This window comes from Quercus robur, chromosome 5 (assembly GCF_932294415.1).
Source record: "Quercus robur chromosome 5, dhQueRobu3.1, whole genome shotgun sequence".
In the NCBI taxonomy this organism is placed as follows: Eukaryota; Viridiplantae; Streptophyta; class Magnoliopsida; order Fagales; family Fagaceae; genus Quercus; species Quercus robur.
Window position 1 is genome coordinate 12,950,159 of NC_065538.1, and position 14,460 is coordinate 12,964,618.

The following is a 14,460-nucleotide window of genomic DNA, read 5'->3' on the forward strand; positions in this document are numbered from 1 at the left end:
GGCAATGGCATCAGATTCCAACATTCCTTGTGCCATCTTTAGCGATCCTTCCCAAAATATGCTCTACCCAACTTGTCGTTTTTTTTTTTTTCTTTCTTTTCTTAATGTACCAAGATGCCATGATGCTGCAATATGTCTCATACAATGTTTTTGGAACATCAAGTTGTATGCATATTAACATGATGCTACTACATGTCTCATACATGTATGTGTGCACAAGTTGATGCAAATTGGAATTTATGTATATTTAACAGTACTTGTCCAATCTACATAAAAGAGAACATCACAAAGTTACAAGCTTTTTTTTTTTTTTTTTTTAATGCAAGACAGACAAAACATTCCTGTCAAAGTTTTTGTCAGATACTTTTAAGATTTGGCATTTGCCAACATTCAAACTACTTCTAGCTATAGCTACTATTGCTGAACTCGGAGAGCTTGAGGCATGGCCTCATGAGCAGAAACAGCAATGGTCTGCAATTTGCAATCAGGGGAAATAAATTGAGCATTTTCTTCAATGGAGATTTTGTTGATAAGGCCTAGCAGAATTTCCTCAAGGTCTTTCCCATCTATCCACTCATGGATTTCTGCCTTAACAAACAACCTGCTTTCACAAATTAGATCCCACAATGGGTAATTCTTCCTTGGCATCACATAGTCTCCATCTCCAAGTTTCAAGCTCGGGCAGTAATCTCCTTTACCATCCCCAAGATAGATGAACTTTCTCTTACCCTCCACAGGCTCAGCTTGGATTCTTTCAATTACTAGCCCCTAGTGTCACATAAAACCCAATTAGCCAAAATTCAGAAAAATATAAATTTATAACTCACAAACATAGACAACCACAGTCAATGGCTAGAGAAATTTTTACATCATAATACTATTAGTGGGGTCACAAAAAAAAACTAAAACCAGTTCCAATACTATAGGAATTTATGCAGTAGCTTTTTCCCTAGCACAAACCACGTGGATATCAACAATGATAACACTTTCAGAAAATTAGAGGCTCCCTATACCATTATGTATTATAATATTAGATTATTCTAGAGAAGTTTAGAATCGTGACGGCGTGACATGGTTTAATTTCAACAACTTTCTCATCTTGGTCAAAAAATTGGTCTTTTAGTCACAAATTATATAATACAATCTTATTTAATCCTAAATCAAAAGATTAAAATTGTACTTCCCCAAAGTTACATATTCTCTATAAAAAAAATATATTATCCTACTTACTTTTGCAACAATCAAGAATGAAAGGGAATAATAAGTTAATATACCTTGCACATGTTTGGAGGGCAGTTACTGCAACCATGGGGAGATGTGTGGAAATCATGGTAGGGGAAGATCCTTAGCTTTCCTTCTTCATCCACAAAGCCTGGGTTTGTGTTGATCTCTGAAAAGTAGTCTCTCAAACCAAGATGATTCAAAATGGTCTCAATGAAAAACAGGTTTGCATCGCTTACAACCCTCAATTCACACCTGAAAATGAATTCCATGCCACCATGTTATTTCACTCTGCTAAAAAGAAAAACTTTACAATATATGGAAAAGAGCAAAGAAAGAGGGAGATATTTATATGTACCCTAAAGCATGAGCTGCTTTAATGGCAGGGACAATTCTGGGATGTATAGGTGTCCTTTTAAGAATCTCTACAACATCCTCAATGGTTTTTCCTTGTGCATGGAGCTCCTTCATCATCCTATCCTGTATTTTTTTTTTTTACCAAAACAAGAAATCAATTTTCTTTTCTCATCCAAAAAAAAAAAAAGAAAATCCTCAAAACAAAGTCACATCCATGTCCATCAAAATCAACATTTTTTAGAAAAGAAATTTGAACCCGAATCCTCAAAAAAATCAGGAAAAGCACTGACTACAAGGCTCTTGACCAAAAATAAAAAACGTTAATTTACGTAAGCACGATGACATACAAATCAAACATAAATAAGAATTGTGAATTTAATCATTATTCTTAAAAGAAAACATGTAAAAATAAAAAAGAAATGAAGGACATACCATAAGAGAGTTCCATGGCATGGTAGGAAGAAGCTGATTGAACAAGTCTGTGGCACCCAACTCGTCCACAACCCAATTGTCACTATCACAATCGATGATAGTCTTGTCAAAGTCGAAAACCACAACTATTCCTGCCATTGTTTTGCTAAAACGGAATGCAGAAAAAACTCAATGACCCAGAACAGGAACACTCTTGTAGAACTGTTTGGGTTCTTCCTAGTACCAAATGCAAATGTTTGTGTGAGAACTGAAACCTATGGAAGAGGGTATTTATAGTGAAAAAGAACGGTGCGAATGTGAAACCATGTAGATTTGGATTCCAAAGGAATATTACGTGAATATTATTAGAGATTCTGGTAAGTTGGAGAGGCTATAGGCATAGAGGTCCATATGGTTTCTTTTTTTTTTTTCTTCTAAGAATATGTCTATTTCCAAGACCCCACTATTAAAACAGTGGCACATAATGTTTTACACGTCGACCTAGATGACTTTAACAGGTTTTGGGGAATCAAATGGCGAAGAGGGGTGTGAATTTGTTTGCAAAAAATTAGGTGCATCGATGAGGGAAACAAGCGGGAATAAGCGAATATTCGAAGGGAATTGAATTCACTTTACAGCCACCTATGAAACCCACTTAACACCAGCATTGAGAATATTCTGGGTATGGTCCGGTTTCCCTTTTGTGTGTGGCTGCTAGGATTGGTTTTGTCACACTCCACGTTTTCATTACCAGCCAAGCAGCCATGTAACATAACTTCTATTAATTAATATACGATTCATTTTTGGAAGGAATTCAAACTCAATTCCAACCCCAACTTCATGCTTTCACATTTATCTTTCGATAAATATTATATTCTCCATAATATTTTTAGAACAAATTTTAAATAATAAATTATTTTTGACGGTTAATAGATTCAAATTAAAATATTAATGTATGATTACAATTCATTTTTGTTCTTCTGATTTTTTTTTTTTTTTTTGCAAATTACGGAAGGAATTTAAATTCAATTCAAACTTCTACTTCATACTTTTACATATTCACAACATTTTTACAATAAATTTTAGGTGAAAAATTGTTTTTGGTTTTTAATTGCGGGTAAAAAAGTAATATCAATAATGGGTTCAAATTAAAATCATTAATGTATGATTATAATTCATTTTTGTTCTTTGTTTTCCTTTTTTTTGTTTTTTTTTTTTGCAAATTTTGGAAGGAATTCAAATCCAATTCCATCCTCCACTTCATGATTTCACATTTTATCCATCACATTACTGCTTACGTTTCTTTGTTATGCAAACAAAAACTCTTCAACCAAATAGTCTATTAGTTAGACCTCTGAAAATGTAATTTATATTTTGTTTAGGATTTATTATTTATCAATAGCTGTGGTTAAAATGTGACCACTTACACAAGATTGTTTTTTGTTTGTTCCTTTGCAAATTACAGAAGGAATTCAAATTCAATTCCAACCTCTTGTTCACGCTATCACATTTACCTATCACATTACTGCTTACGTTTCTTTGTTATGCAACAAAAACTCTTCAATCAGGAATATTCAGATAAATTAGCTAAACCTCTGAAAATATAATTTTTGTATTTTTTGTTTATGAAATTGTTATTTATCAATAGTTATGGATCAGATGTGACCACTTACTACTTACAAAGGATAAAATGACGAATTGACTCTATGTTTCATTTAATTTAATTTTATGTTTGGTATTTTTCTTTTTCCCTTTTTTAAATCAAGAATGATATATAAACTATATATACGCTAACCTATAAGTTATCAATTTTTTATCATTAATTAATTTAATTTAATCTTGACAAAACATAAAATAAGCACAAAGCGAATTATATTCCAATTAAATATAAGTGTGTGTAATGTGTGTGTGTGTGTATATATATATAAGTTAGGCTTAGAAGCCGTGATTGTGTCAAGTGGCTAATCCTACTAATTAGTAAATTAATTTTATTAAAAAAAAATCCTATGTTTTGACTAAGGGATAAGATTTAACAATAATTTATATATATAAAAAAAAAAAATTCTTTCAAACTAAAAGTCTGTGTGGCTACTCTCGCTAATTAGTATATTAATTATATATAAAAAATAACCCATGTTTTTACTAAAGGATAAGATTTAAAAATAATTTAAAATAAGATATATTTAGTCATGGTTTTTCAATACAATCTCTCTTAACTAATAAGTCATCCCAAAAATTAAATCCCACACAATACACCCCACATTTTTTTTTTTCAAAATGCAATTTACTCTTATGTTTTAATATAATAAATTCATCTTACTTATTGTTCTCTACTTTTGAATTTGCATATAGGTTATTATACTAAAGTAAGTTTACTATAAAGAAACAAAATAATGGACGCCCATTTAAATTCTTGGTTCTCTTATGTAAATTTTTATAATTTTTTTTATATTCTCAATTTTTGAAATCTTTTGTATATATTTTGATTTTTGGTTTTGGTTGTTGTATTTAGGGCAAATTACAACTTACTCACCTGTGATTTAGTTGAAATTTAAGTTGCTTACCTATGGTTTAAAATTTGATACTTTACCCACCTGAAGTTTGACCGAAATTTTAGTTGATTACATATGATTTGAAATTTCATGATGCAAGTGTTTCAGTGGATTATTTTTTAGTTTATTTGATCTTGTATTTTTATGTTTTTTGTGTTTTTGGAGGAGGGAGATATAAAAGTGGAGTAAAATTACATATTTAGTCATGTTTTTAACAGAAGTGGGTTATAGAAATTTAACTAAGTTAACTTCAGGTGGGTAAAGTGTCAAATTTCAAATCACAAGTAGGCAACTTAAATTTCGGCCAAATCACAAGTAGGTAAGTTAAAATTTGCCCTTGTATTTAATTTGTGAGTGTGTTGATTTTTTCAATTAGACTATCACTAGGAAAAAATAGGTATTGGGGAACTATTTTGTTTATTATTGTTTGTACTAGCTAGGACATAAATAAAATATAGCCCAAATAGGAATGATCAAACACTTTCTATATATTTTACTTAAAAAAAAAAAAAAAAAAAAAAGCTCATTTCATATCTCATATTAAGAAATTAACACAAAACTCAAAGAGAATTTTAAAATATAAAAATAGATAAACACTTATAAAGACTAAATTCTAAACCATTAGAACTCAAAGTAATTTTTTTATTAAAATTATTTACTTATTTTATAATTATAATAATAATTATTTATTTAATAATTTAATTTTAACAGGACACTACCCTCAAAAGAAAATGATAGGTGTACAATAGAAGTTCATAAAAGACGGAAAGCGACTAATTAAAGCAAACTTTTTCTTAATGGCCATGCTTAATCTGTCTAACTATATATATTTCAATTGTTTTTTGGGGTGGAAGTGGTTGGGCTAAACTCTATCTCCTATTTATCCTCTCTTGTGATCATGACTTCAGGTTCACATCACTGTATGTCTCTAAAGGCTTTAATTAAATAGAAATTTCTATTGCTTTAGGATTGGGTTGTTCAAGTCAAAATTGGTTTGCATGAGCATGGTCATTCAAATTTCAAAGTCTGACTGTATATATAATACTGGCCGATAGACACAGAACTAAAATTCAGAAGTACGAGCAGTGATGAACTGATAATATACAGGTTTTCTTTCAAATAAAAAAATAATTGTCCCTATCAATACCATGCTGTTTATTAGATTATGTTATTCATGTTATATTGTTTAATATTACACATTATTATACTAGAATAAGCAACGTTATTGTGCGCTGCCAATGGTAAGTCATCCTTAGATTCATGCATCACTCATCATGAGTTCTTTGACCATCCTGGTTTACCATGTTGCTGTGGTCAGTAGTCACAAAAACAAGGGACCAATGTATCCAATAATAATAATAATAATAATTTAAGGGACCTATGATTGCCTAAGAGAACGACACACCATCACCTTTTATCATCAAAATAGTACTCTCTTTTATCATTTAAAAAAAGTGGGACATTCGCAACATTTTCTCAATAAATCTTAAATGATAAGTTATTGTTAGTTTTATTTTATTTTTTTAATTTTTTTTTATAGAGTTTCAATTTATAGTGTCTGTTTCTGATAACTATAATCTTTATCATCAGACCAAGACATGAATCGATTTTTAATGTAGAAGGGAATCAAACCCCAGTCGCTTGTTTAACCATTAAAAACTTTACTAATTAAGTTAACTGAAACTCACTTATTGGTTTTAATTTAAATTCATAACTTAAATTAGTTTTTTATCCACCTGTAACAGCAATAATAACCTGCTACTTAAAATTTGTTATAAAAATGTTGTAAAAATATTGTTAACAAAATATTTCTTTTATTATTATTATTATTATTATTATTATTGAGAATACCTTCTGTCCGGAGCCGGCAGAAAATTGTTTGTTTACGCCACCAATCAGGAGCTGCCACGTCAGAAATTTAATGAGGAAGCAGTACACTCTATAACGTAGGATTATAACCCAAACCCATCCAAAACATTCTTCTCAAAACCATGCAAAAAAACGCAGGTTTGGAATGGAAGAATGAAGAGAGATAACATCGGTACAAATTTCACTTGCAATGTGGCTTTTAAGATCTTCCCTGACCCCACTGCTCAGTGCTCACCTTTACCATCTTAGTCAGGGCCCAGGGACCTTTCCACTATTTAATTAATTGATAGTATCATTACTAATGTCTCTCTTGTTAAAGTAACTCCAAACCTACATTCACACAACAAATCTAGGGACACATCCAAGATTTCTGTAGAAAACTTTGGGGAAATAAAAACCCATGAAAATACCAAAGAGAAAAAAGCAAAATCCATATAAATCAACAAAACTCACACCAATATGAACATATTGATATCCAAAAAATAACCCAAACCCATCAAAATTTTGAAACCTAAATTTTAGGGAAAAAACTAATCAAACAATAAACAAAAATCAGCTCAAACCTTGAGGTTGGGTGCATCGGCGCCGGCTCAGAATGATGCCACGGCGGCTCCAATGGCGGAGTAGAGCTCCGATGGTTAGAGGAGAGAAGGAGATGGCTTGGTTAGGCATTGGTAAGGTATTCTCCAAGTCTGCTTCTGAATACGTGTTTGATAATTTTAGATGAGTTTGGGTTATAATCCTATATTATAGAGTGTACTGCTTCCTCATTAAATATCTGATGTGGTAGCTCTTGATTGGTGGCATAAACAAGCCATTTTCTGCCAACTCCGAACAGAAGGTATTCTCATTATTATTTAAGGGTTTGACACCAAAATGAAATGAAGAAGTTATTTTTGTTATTTCGACATGGATTGAGATCCTCTAGAGTTCCTAGGATACTCTACCATGTAGAGTTCTATTAATCTTAACCATTCATTTATAATAAAAGGTCCATATTTTTCCAAATCATTAATCCACTAACAAATCCTCTAAAATAATGGTTTAAAAAATAACTACTCATAAATGATAATTATTGCCTTACCTCTTTTACCTAAATCAGGTCTCTAAGAAAACGTGAAGTCATCTTCTCCTTCCCCTCTTCATTTTTCAATTTGTTCCACAAATCGTTTTGGTTGTTAATTTCAAAGCATAGGCTTGACTGAAATGGGACATAGAAAAATCGTATTTTATGATCCTAAGTGCCAATCATGTACTTGAAAAGAAAGAAATAAAAAACATGTATATGCTTAATTTTAATAAAATTTATAGAAGACTAAAAAAATTGGAATGAAAACTCAGGTATCTCTGCCATTCATACATCATGTATATATATATACACATATATGCTTCTTGGCCTATGTGCATAATAATCAATTTTCTAAATAAGCAAATTTCTTTTGCATTTAATGCTGCAATGTCATAGCCACTATTCGCATTTAAGGTAATAACTATCATTTATGAGCAGTTATTTTTTAAAATCATTATTTTGCTAGATTTGTTAGTGGATTAATGATATGGCAAAATCTAAACATTTTATTATAAATGAAAGGTTAAGATTAAAAGAACTCAACATGGTAGAGTACCCTAAGAACTCTAGAAGATCTCAATCCATTTCGACATATATAAAAGAAAAGATTAATTTAGTCCAGCATCGTCTATTGGAAAAGTGGAATACCTGCTTTTTAATTCAATAAAATACAAATATCCAATATCGCAAATTGCCAAATGGGCCTCTTGATTTGTGCCCATGATATTATTGAGATGGACAATAATCTTAAACCTAATCCTCCATTTTCCCAAAAGAAAACGATTTTTTTTATTTAAAAAAAAAAAATCAGAATCAATAAGGCACTAATGCAGGCAGGTACGACACCAATAGGTGATAATGCCTGAATTAAGTGGGATCTTATAATATTCAATATCAATCATTATATTCAATAAATAAATTAAACAATACTATGAGAAAAGCAATTTGGATTACTCCTTTTGTTTTTGTTGTTGCTTTCTTGGATACGTGGAAATCAGAAGAGAATCTAAGTGATTAAACAGTGTGGTGTCATGCTCATGCATGTTGCTTTACGTGACACCCAACTGCATTAGATGTATACGGCCCATTCAAGTTCACGGGGACATATATGGACCGTTTTCAACTTTGTATTAATTTGTGGTTGCTGTTCTCTTTATGGGACATTTCTTGCGGAAAGTGGAAACGTTCGGTCGAGGAAATTAAATGGGCAAAAACAATGAGCACACTCACACGGCTACACATTTCACATGTCCAAGTGTGTCACACACCATATTCGTGAGTGTCATAGTCATATGTTCTTTTTTTTTTTAGTGTCATATGTTCTAATTAGTAAAGTTTGCATGTTTTAGTATCTTATATATGTTCTATTAGTAGAGTTTCTCGAGTTAAATGAAGAATTTTAGTTCAAATTTCTGTCTACATTAAAAAGTAAACATTATCAAGCGAAAGTTAGAGGTTCAAATCTAATCTTATAAGACAAATCTAATCTAATTTTATATTATTTATTAAACTAGTCAAAAGTTCAATAAACTTTTCATATATAACAAATTTATGAACAAGGTTTATTTCATTTTTCCAAGTTTAATTAGAATGGATATTATAGGTTTAAATATTATTATATGGGACAAATCTAATTCAAACGTTAACTATCAAAATTTTTGTAAACTTTGAATACAGGCCAAATCTATTAAAAAGTTTTTTTTTTTTTGAGAAAAAATATATTAAAAAGTTAAAAGACGAATTTACAGAGAAAGTGTCTATTTCCTGTTTTAAATTAGATATGCCAAAATTAAAAGGGTAACTAGTGTCATATCGATGATATCATTTAAAATTTTAAATAATTTGATAATCTATATATTAGATCCATGAAATAAAATCTTAATTGCGATTGAAATGGACCCTTTCTACTTCTCCTTCCATATAACAATTTACACTTGGAAAAAAATTCAATGAACTATCATATGGAATGAAAAAAGAAAAAAAAAAAAATCAAATCAAATCAAATGGTTCTTTGTCGCTAATTTTCAGTATTTTAATTTCTTTCTTATGAATTTATCCCCTGATAGCCAAACGTATCTACTTGAGCAATTGGCTGGGTAATTTGTGGTCCAAGTCTCTATTTGATCAACTTTGATTTTAGCAAGTTGTAGCATAACATAACATTCTTGGTTACCTATATCATGAAAGGATCTGACTGTAAAATATGTTCCAAGTTCGGATCCTTGAGCTGATAAGATCATCACTATTACTTGACCTTTTCATATCCCGTTCCTAAAAAAATAAAAAATAAAAAAAACCAGGCACTAGTAGCCTTATATTTGTCCAAGCCATGTTAGGACCCATTTAATTAAATTGTTTAAATAGTCTAGTTTGGTCATAGGCATTTGCAAAAACTTAGCATTATTGGTTTAGGGATAGAAGAGGCAACATGCCACTACTTGACTTGCCCATATTACGTGGTAGGATAAAGTTTGAGTTCAGTGCCGCAAGTGTGTGTACTGGACCCATTATGATGATCATACGTAACTAAAAGTGAATAGATGTATATCATCATCACAATGAGCTGGACTACAACAAATCCTTAGTGGTACCATTCTAATTGAAGTTACTATATTATTTGGCAGTTTAATCAAAAGCTTGATTTTTAATAATTCTCTTCCTTCACACAAATGAGTTGGTTCCATGGTGGCCTAACTTGAACTAGACGAAATTCACCTCTATTTGGGCCAATAGGTAACTTGAAAAGTGGCTAAGACTTCACAGTCACACTCTTCCTTTGCTATTCCCAGCTGCAATATTCCATTGACAAGTATTTTAAACCAGCTAATGGATAGCCATAGACCATTTTCTTTATCTCTACACTCAAACAAGAGCACCGATGCTATTCTCTTTCGGTGGGTGCCCTGTTTGCACATGCTCCTCAGTTAACATATGAAATGAAAGGCCTATCTTGTGTGGACAAAAACAAGATAATTGGGCTTGCACCAAACTCTGTGCAAAACAAAAAGCAAGATTAAAAGGGCCGAAAAGAAGTGTGGAAAATGTGAGATTGAAAAGGAAGTTGGGTCGTACATGACACATCAAGCGTTTTAGTGGGTTCTCAAATCATGGCCATTTTGTACATCTTAGTCTTAACCCTTACCGAAGCTTCTAATTTTAGCATTATTGCACATAGTGGGCAAGCATCATATCATAGTTTAGCTTCTTCTTATTTTTGGGGTGGGAGGGGTTGGTATAAACATATATAAAATGAAGGCGAAACTACACTATTAGTCCCTGAAGTTTACCCAGTGTGCGTAATTGGTCCCTCAAGTTTGAAGCGAGCACAATTAGTCCCTTAAGTTTTAAAACTAAGTTGTATTGGTCTTTTTACTAACTGCTGTTAACGTGTTACTTACATGGCTAACGGAACAATGACTTTACATTTTTTTTAAATGATGTGGCATGTTTTTAATTAAAAAATAAATAAAATAAATAGTTTCCACATGAAATTGAAAAATCATATTTACTGGATTAAAAACAAATCTGATATTTTAAATTCCTATCAACAATCAATCCACCATCATCAAGCATAGCCACTGCATTGTAGGCGAAGGATTTGCTCCGGCGGCATCATTTTGGCTGGCCGGAATATCAGATTGAAGAAAGGATCTGAGATTGAAGAGAAGGATCTGAGAGCACCCCAACTCATCTTCTCTCACATTCCACACTATTCAAAGAAACTCACACACGCATCCAGTTCCCTCTCAAACCTTCTTCGATTCCCAAAAGTCCATTTTGTCTCTCTCGCTTTCTTCAATGGTCGGAAGAGGCAAATCTCTCGTCGCAAGCACCGCCAAGAAGAGCGCATCTCAGAGCAGCAAGGCCAGTCTCCAGTTCCCCGTCGGCGATATCACCCATTTCCTCAAAACTGGCAAGTACGTCGAACATGTCGACGGTGGCGCCCCTGTCTACCTCGCCGCCGTCCTCGAGTATCTCACCGCCAACGTCAGTTTACAGTTTTTGACAGTTACAAATTCTGTTACTTTCGTTTCTTTTAAAAGTAAAAGTTTACTTCTTTGTTATCGATTTTAAAAAGAAGTCTTGTGCGGTGAATTTTTCATTTTTTTTAGGTTTTGGAATTGGCTAGGAATGCAGCAAGAGACAACAAGAAGACACGCATAGTGCCACGTCATATCTAGTTGGCGGTGAGTAACGACGAGGAACTGAGTAAGCTTTTTGGGTCTGTGACCATCACAAACGGTGGCATTTTGCCCAACATTCACAACATGCTATTGCCTAAGAAAACCAACGCCGGTTCCAAAAGCGGCCCAATCGATGACTAGACCGAAGGAGCTTTCTCAAAGATCTATTTTTAATCTAGATTTGTTTTTAATCCGGTCAATATGATTTTTCAATTTCATCTAACGGGAAAACTTTTTTTTTTTAATTTTTAATTAAAAACATGTCACATCATTTAAAAAAATGCCAAGTCATTGTTCCGTTAGCCATGTAAGTAACACCGTTAACAACAGTTAGTAAAAGGACCAATACAACTCAGTTTTAAAACTTAAGGGACTAATTGTGCTCGCTTCAAACTTGAGGGACCAATTGCGCACACAGGGTAAACTTCAGGGACCAATAGTGTAGTTTCGCCTAAAATGAATGATATGACCTAGTTCTCTCTATGACTATATTAGTTAATTCTCAGATCCCAAACCCTAATACATTGGTTCTTCTTACCTTCTTCTCAAAAAAAAAAAAAAAAAAAAAAAAAAAACCAACTTTAGGCCCAAATAATCAAGCCCAAGATCTCTTATTAAAATTAAGGTAAAAATATCCATCTACCCATCACATTTAATTAAAAGAAGTGTTACTTGATTCTCAAAAAAAAAAAAAAAAAAAAAAGTGTTCTATAATATTTATACTACAAATTTTATGTGGTAAGTTGTTACTGATTCTAATTTGAACCCACTACTTAAATTATTTTTTTATCCACCAATAACAGTTAATAATAACTTGCTACTTAAAATTTGTTGTGAAAATATTGTGCACATTTCATCTTTTTAATTTAAATCCAAATTATTAAAACTATTTACAAACTTTCAACTTTGTATTTGTGGTTGATGTTTTCTCTATAGGGGTGAAGGTTTCTAGTGCCTTTTTACCCTGGATACAATACGATTCGGACACATATTTAGTTTTGGACACGTGACTACAGTTTAGTGTGCTCGGTGCAAAAAAGCACTAGACACAAGCCATATCCTTCTTTATGTGACATTTCTCGTGGAAACACTCCATCAAGGAAAATGAGTATAAACAATAATCACACGGGTAAACATGCCACACGTCCAAGTGTGTCACACTAAAACACGCCATATTCATGAGTTCATGTTTCAAATTTGATCCTATAAGAAAAATCTAATAAAATCTCGTCCTTTCTATTAAACTTATCAAAAGTTTTGTAAACTTTTCAATGTTTTCATATAGGACAAATTTATGAACAAGGGGTCATTTCATATATTCATGTTTGATTAGAGCGGATGTTAAAGGTTCAAATCTTATTATATGGGACAAATCTATTTCAAATCTTCCTATCAAAAGTTTGTTGAACTTCCTATATGGGACAAAGCTATTTAAAAGTTAAAAGACAAATTTACAAAAAGAGTCAATTTCATGTTTTAAATAAGATATTACAAATTTAAAAGGATATCTAGTGTCATATCAATGATATCATTTAAAAATTTAAATAATTTAACTTTTTATACTAGGTCAATGTAATAAAATCTTAACTAAAAAATAGACTCTTTCTACTTCATTCCACATTACACAATTTACACTTGAAAAAAAAATCCTATGAATAATATAGTATCAAATGGCCTATATATTAAAAATAATTAAATAAAAGAGTATCAAATGGTTCTAACTTCTACGTCGCTAATTTTCAGGATTTTAATTTCATTCTTATGAATCTTTCCCCTGGTAGCCAAACCTGTCTACTTGAACAATTGGCTGGGTTTGTGGTCCAAGTCTCCATTTGATCAACTTTGATTTTAGCAAGTCGTAGCATAACATAACAATTTTTGGTTACATATTTGAAAGGATGGTAGTGTAAAATACAATCCAAGTTCGGATCCTGGAGGTAATAAGATTATCAGCATCACTCGCCCTCTTTATCCCCTTTGTTTATTAAAAAAATACACATGATATTAGTATTCACTAGGCAGCCAATTTTTTTTTTTGATCATTTCTGTTTGCAAGAGGAGATGCTAGAAACTACTCAAGCCATGTTAGGTCCCATTTAAATTGTTTAAATAGTCAAGTTTGGTCATAGGCAATTGCCTAAACTTAGCATTGGTTTAGGGGGAGGGAAAGGCAACATTCCACTACTTGACTAGACCTATTAGTGGCAGGACAAAGCTTGGTTTCGTGCCTATAATGTATTTGACCTGTTGTGATGATTTCACGTGATTAAAAGTGAATACGTAGTTACAAATGAACACGTGTCATTATCACAATGCACTGAATTAGACCAAATACTTAATAATGCCATCCTAAATTGAAGTTAACTATGAGGGCGTTTGGATTCCAAGGAATCCTGCGTTCACGTTTTAGTGTTGCGTTTTCCTTTGTTTTTTTTTTTTTTTCTTTTTGTTTTTTCTTTTGCCCGCATTTGTTGACTTTGAGAGACAAAATATACTGTTATGAACGGTGTATGTACTGTTCATATAGTGTACATACACTGTTCACATATTAAAAAAATATTAAAAATAGGTCCCACGATACTATTTACACATTTAAAAATTATTTTGCTACAGTGTTTTCAGTTTTCAGTTTCAGCAACAATAAGTTCAATCCAAACGGACCCATCTTATCCAGTAATTTGATCAAAAACTTGATTTTAATAATTCTTTTCCTTCACACAAATGAGTTGGTGCCATGGTGGCCTAACTTGAGACGTCCTTCACCTCCATTTGGGCCAATAGGTAGCTTTAAAAGTTG

General features: G+C 32.0%; 1 protein-coding gene and 1 pseudogene across 1 annotated transcript; one reads left to right on the forward strand and one right to left on the reverse strand.

Moving 5' to 3' along the window:
• Window positions 1–220: 220 nt before the first annotated feature.
• On the reverse strand, window positions 221–2,264 carry LOC126725189 (inorganic pyrophosphatase 1-like). The gene is made up of 4 exons (XM_050429737.1): window positions 2,011–2,264; window positions 1,580–1,701; window positions 1,275–1,476; window positions 221–768 (listed from the first exon to the last, which is right to left on the reverse strand). Exons 1-4 carry the CDS (start codon window positions 2,146–2,148, stop codon window positions 415–417), a joined length of 816 nt encoding a protein of 271 aa, XP_050285694.1. The 5' UTR covers window positions 2,149–2,264; the 3' UTR covers window positions 221–414.
• A 9,013-nt stretch (window positions 2,265–11,277) lies between these two features.
• On the forward strand, window positions 11,278–11,804 carry LOC126729013 (probable histone H2A.3; annotated as a pseudogene).
• Window positions 11,805–14,460: the final 2,656 nt, after the last annotated feature.

What these genes read in the sequence shown, in the direction of transcription:
- LOC126725189 (XM_050429737.1), bottom strand. Translation starts at nt 2,148, where the DNA reads ATGGCAGGAATAGTTGTGGTTTTCGACTTTGACAAGACTATCATCGAT. An exon ending in AAAGCAGCTCATGCTTTAGG is followed by an intron (nt 1,477 to 1,579) that starts GTACATATAAAT and finishes ATTCATTTTCAG; the next exon opens with GTGTGAATTGAGGGTTGTAA. An exon ending in GCCCTCCAAACATGTGCAAG is followed by an intron (nt 769 to 1,274) that starts GTATATTAACTT and finishes ATGTGACACTAG; the next exon opens with GGGCTAGTAATTGAAAGAAT.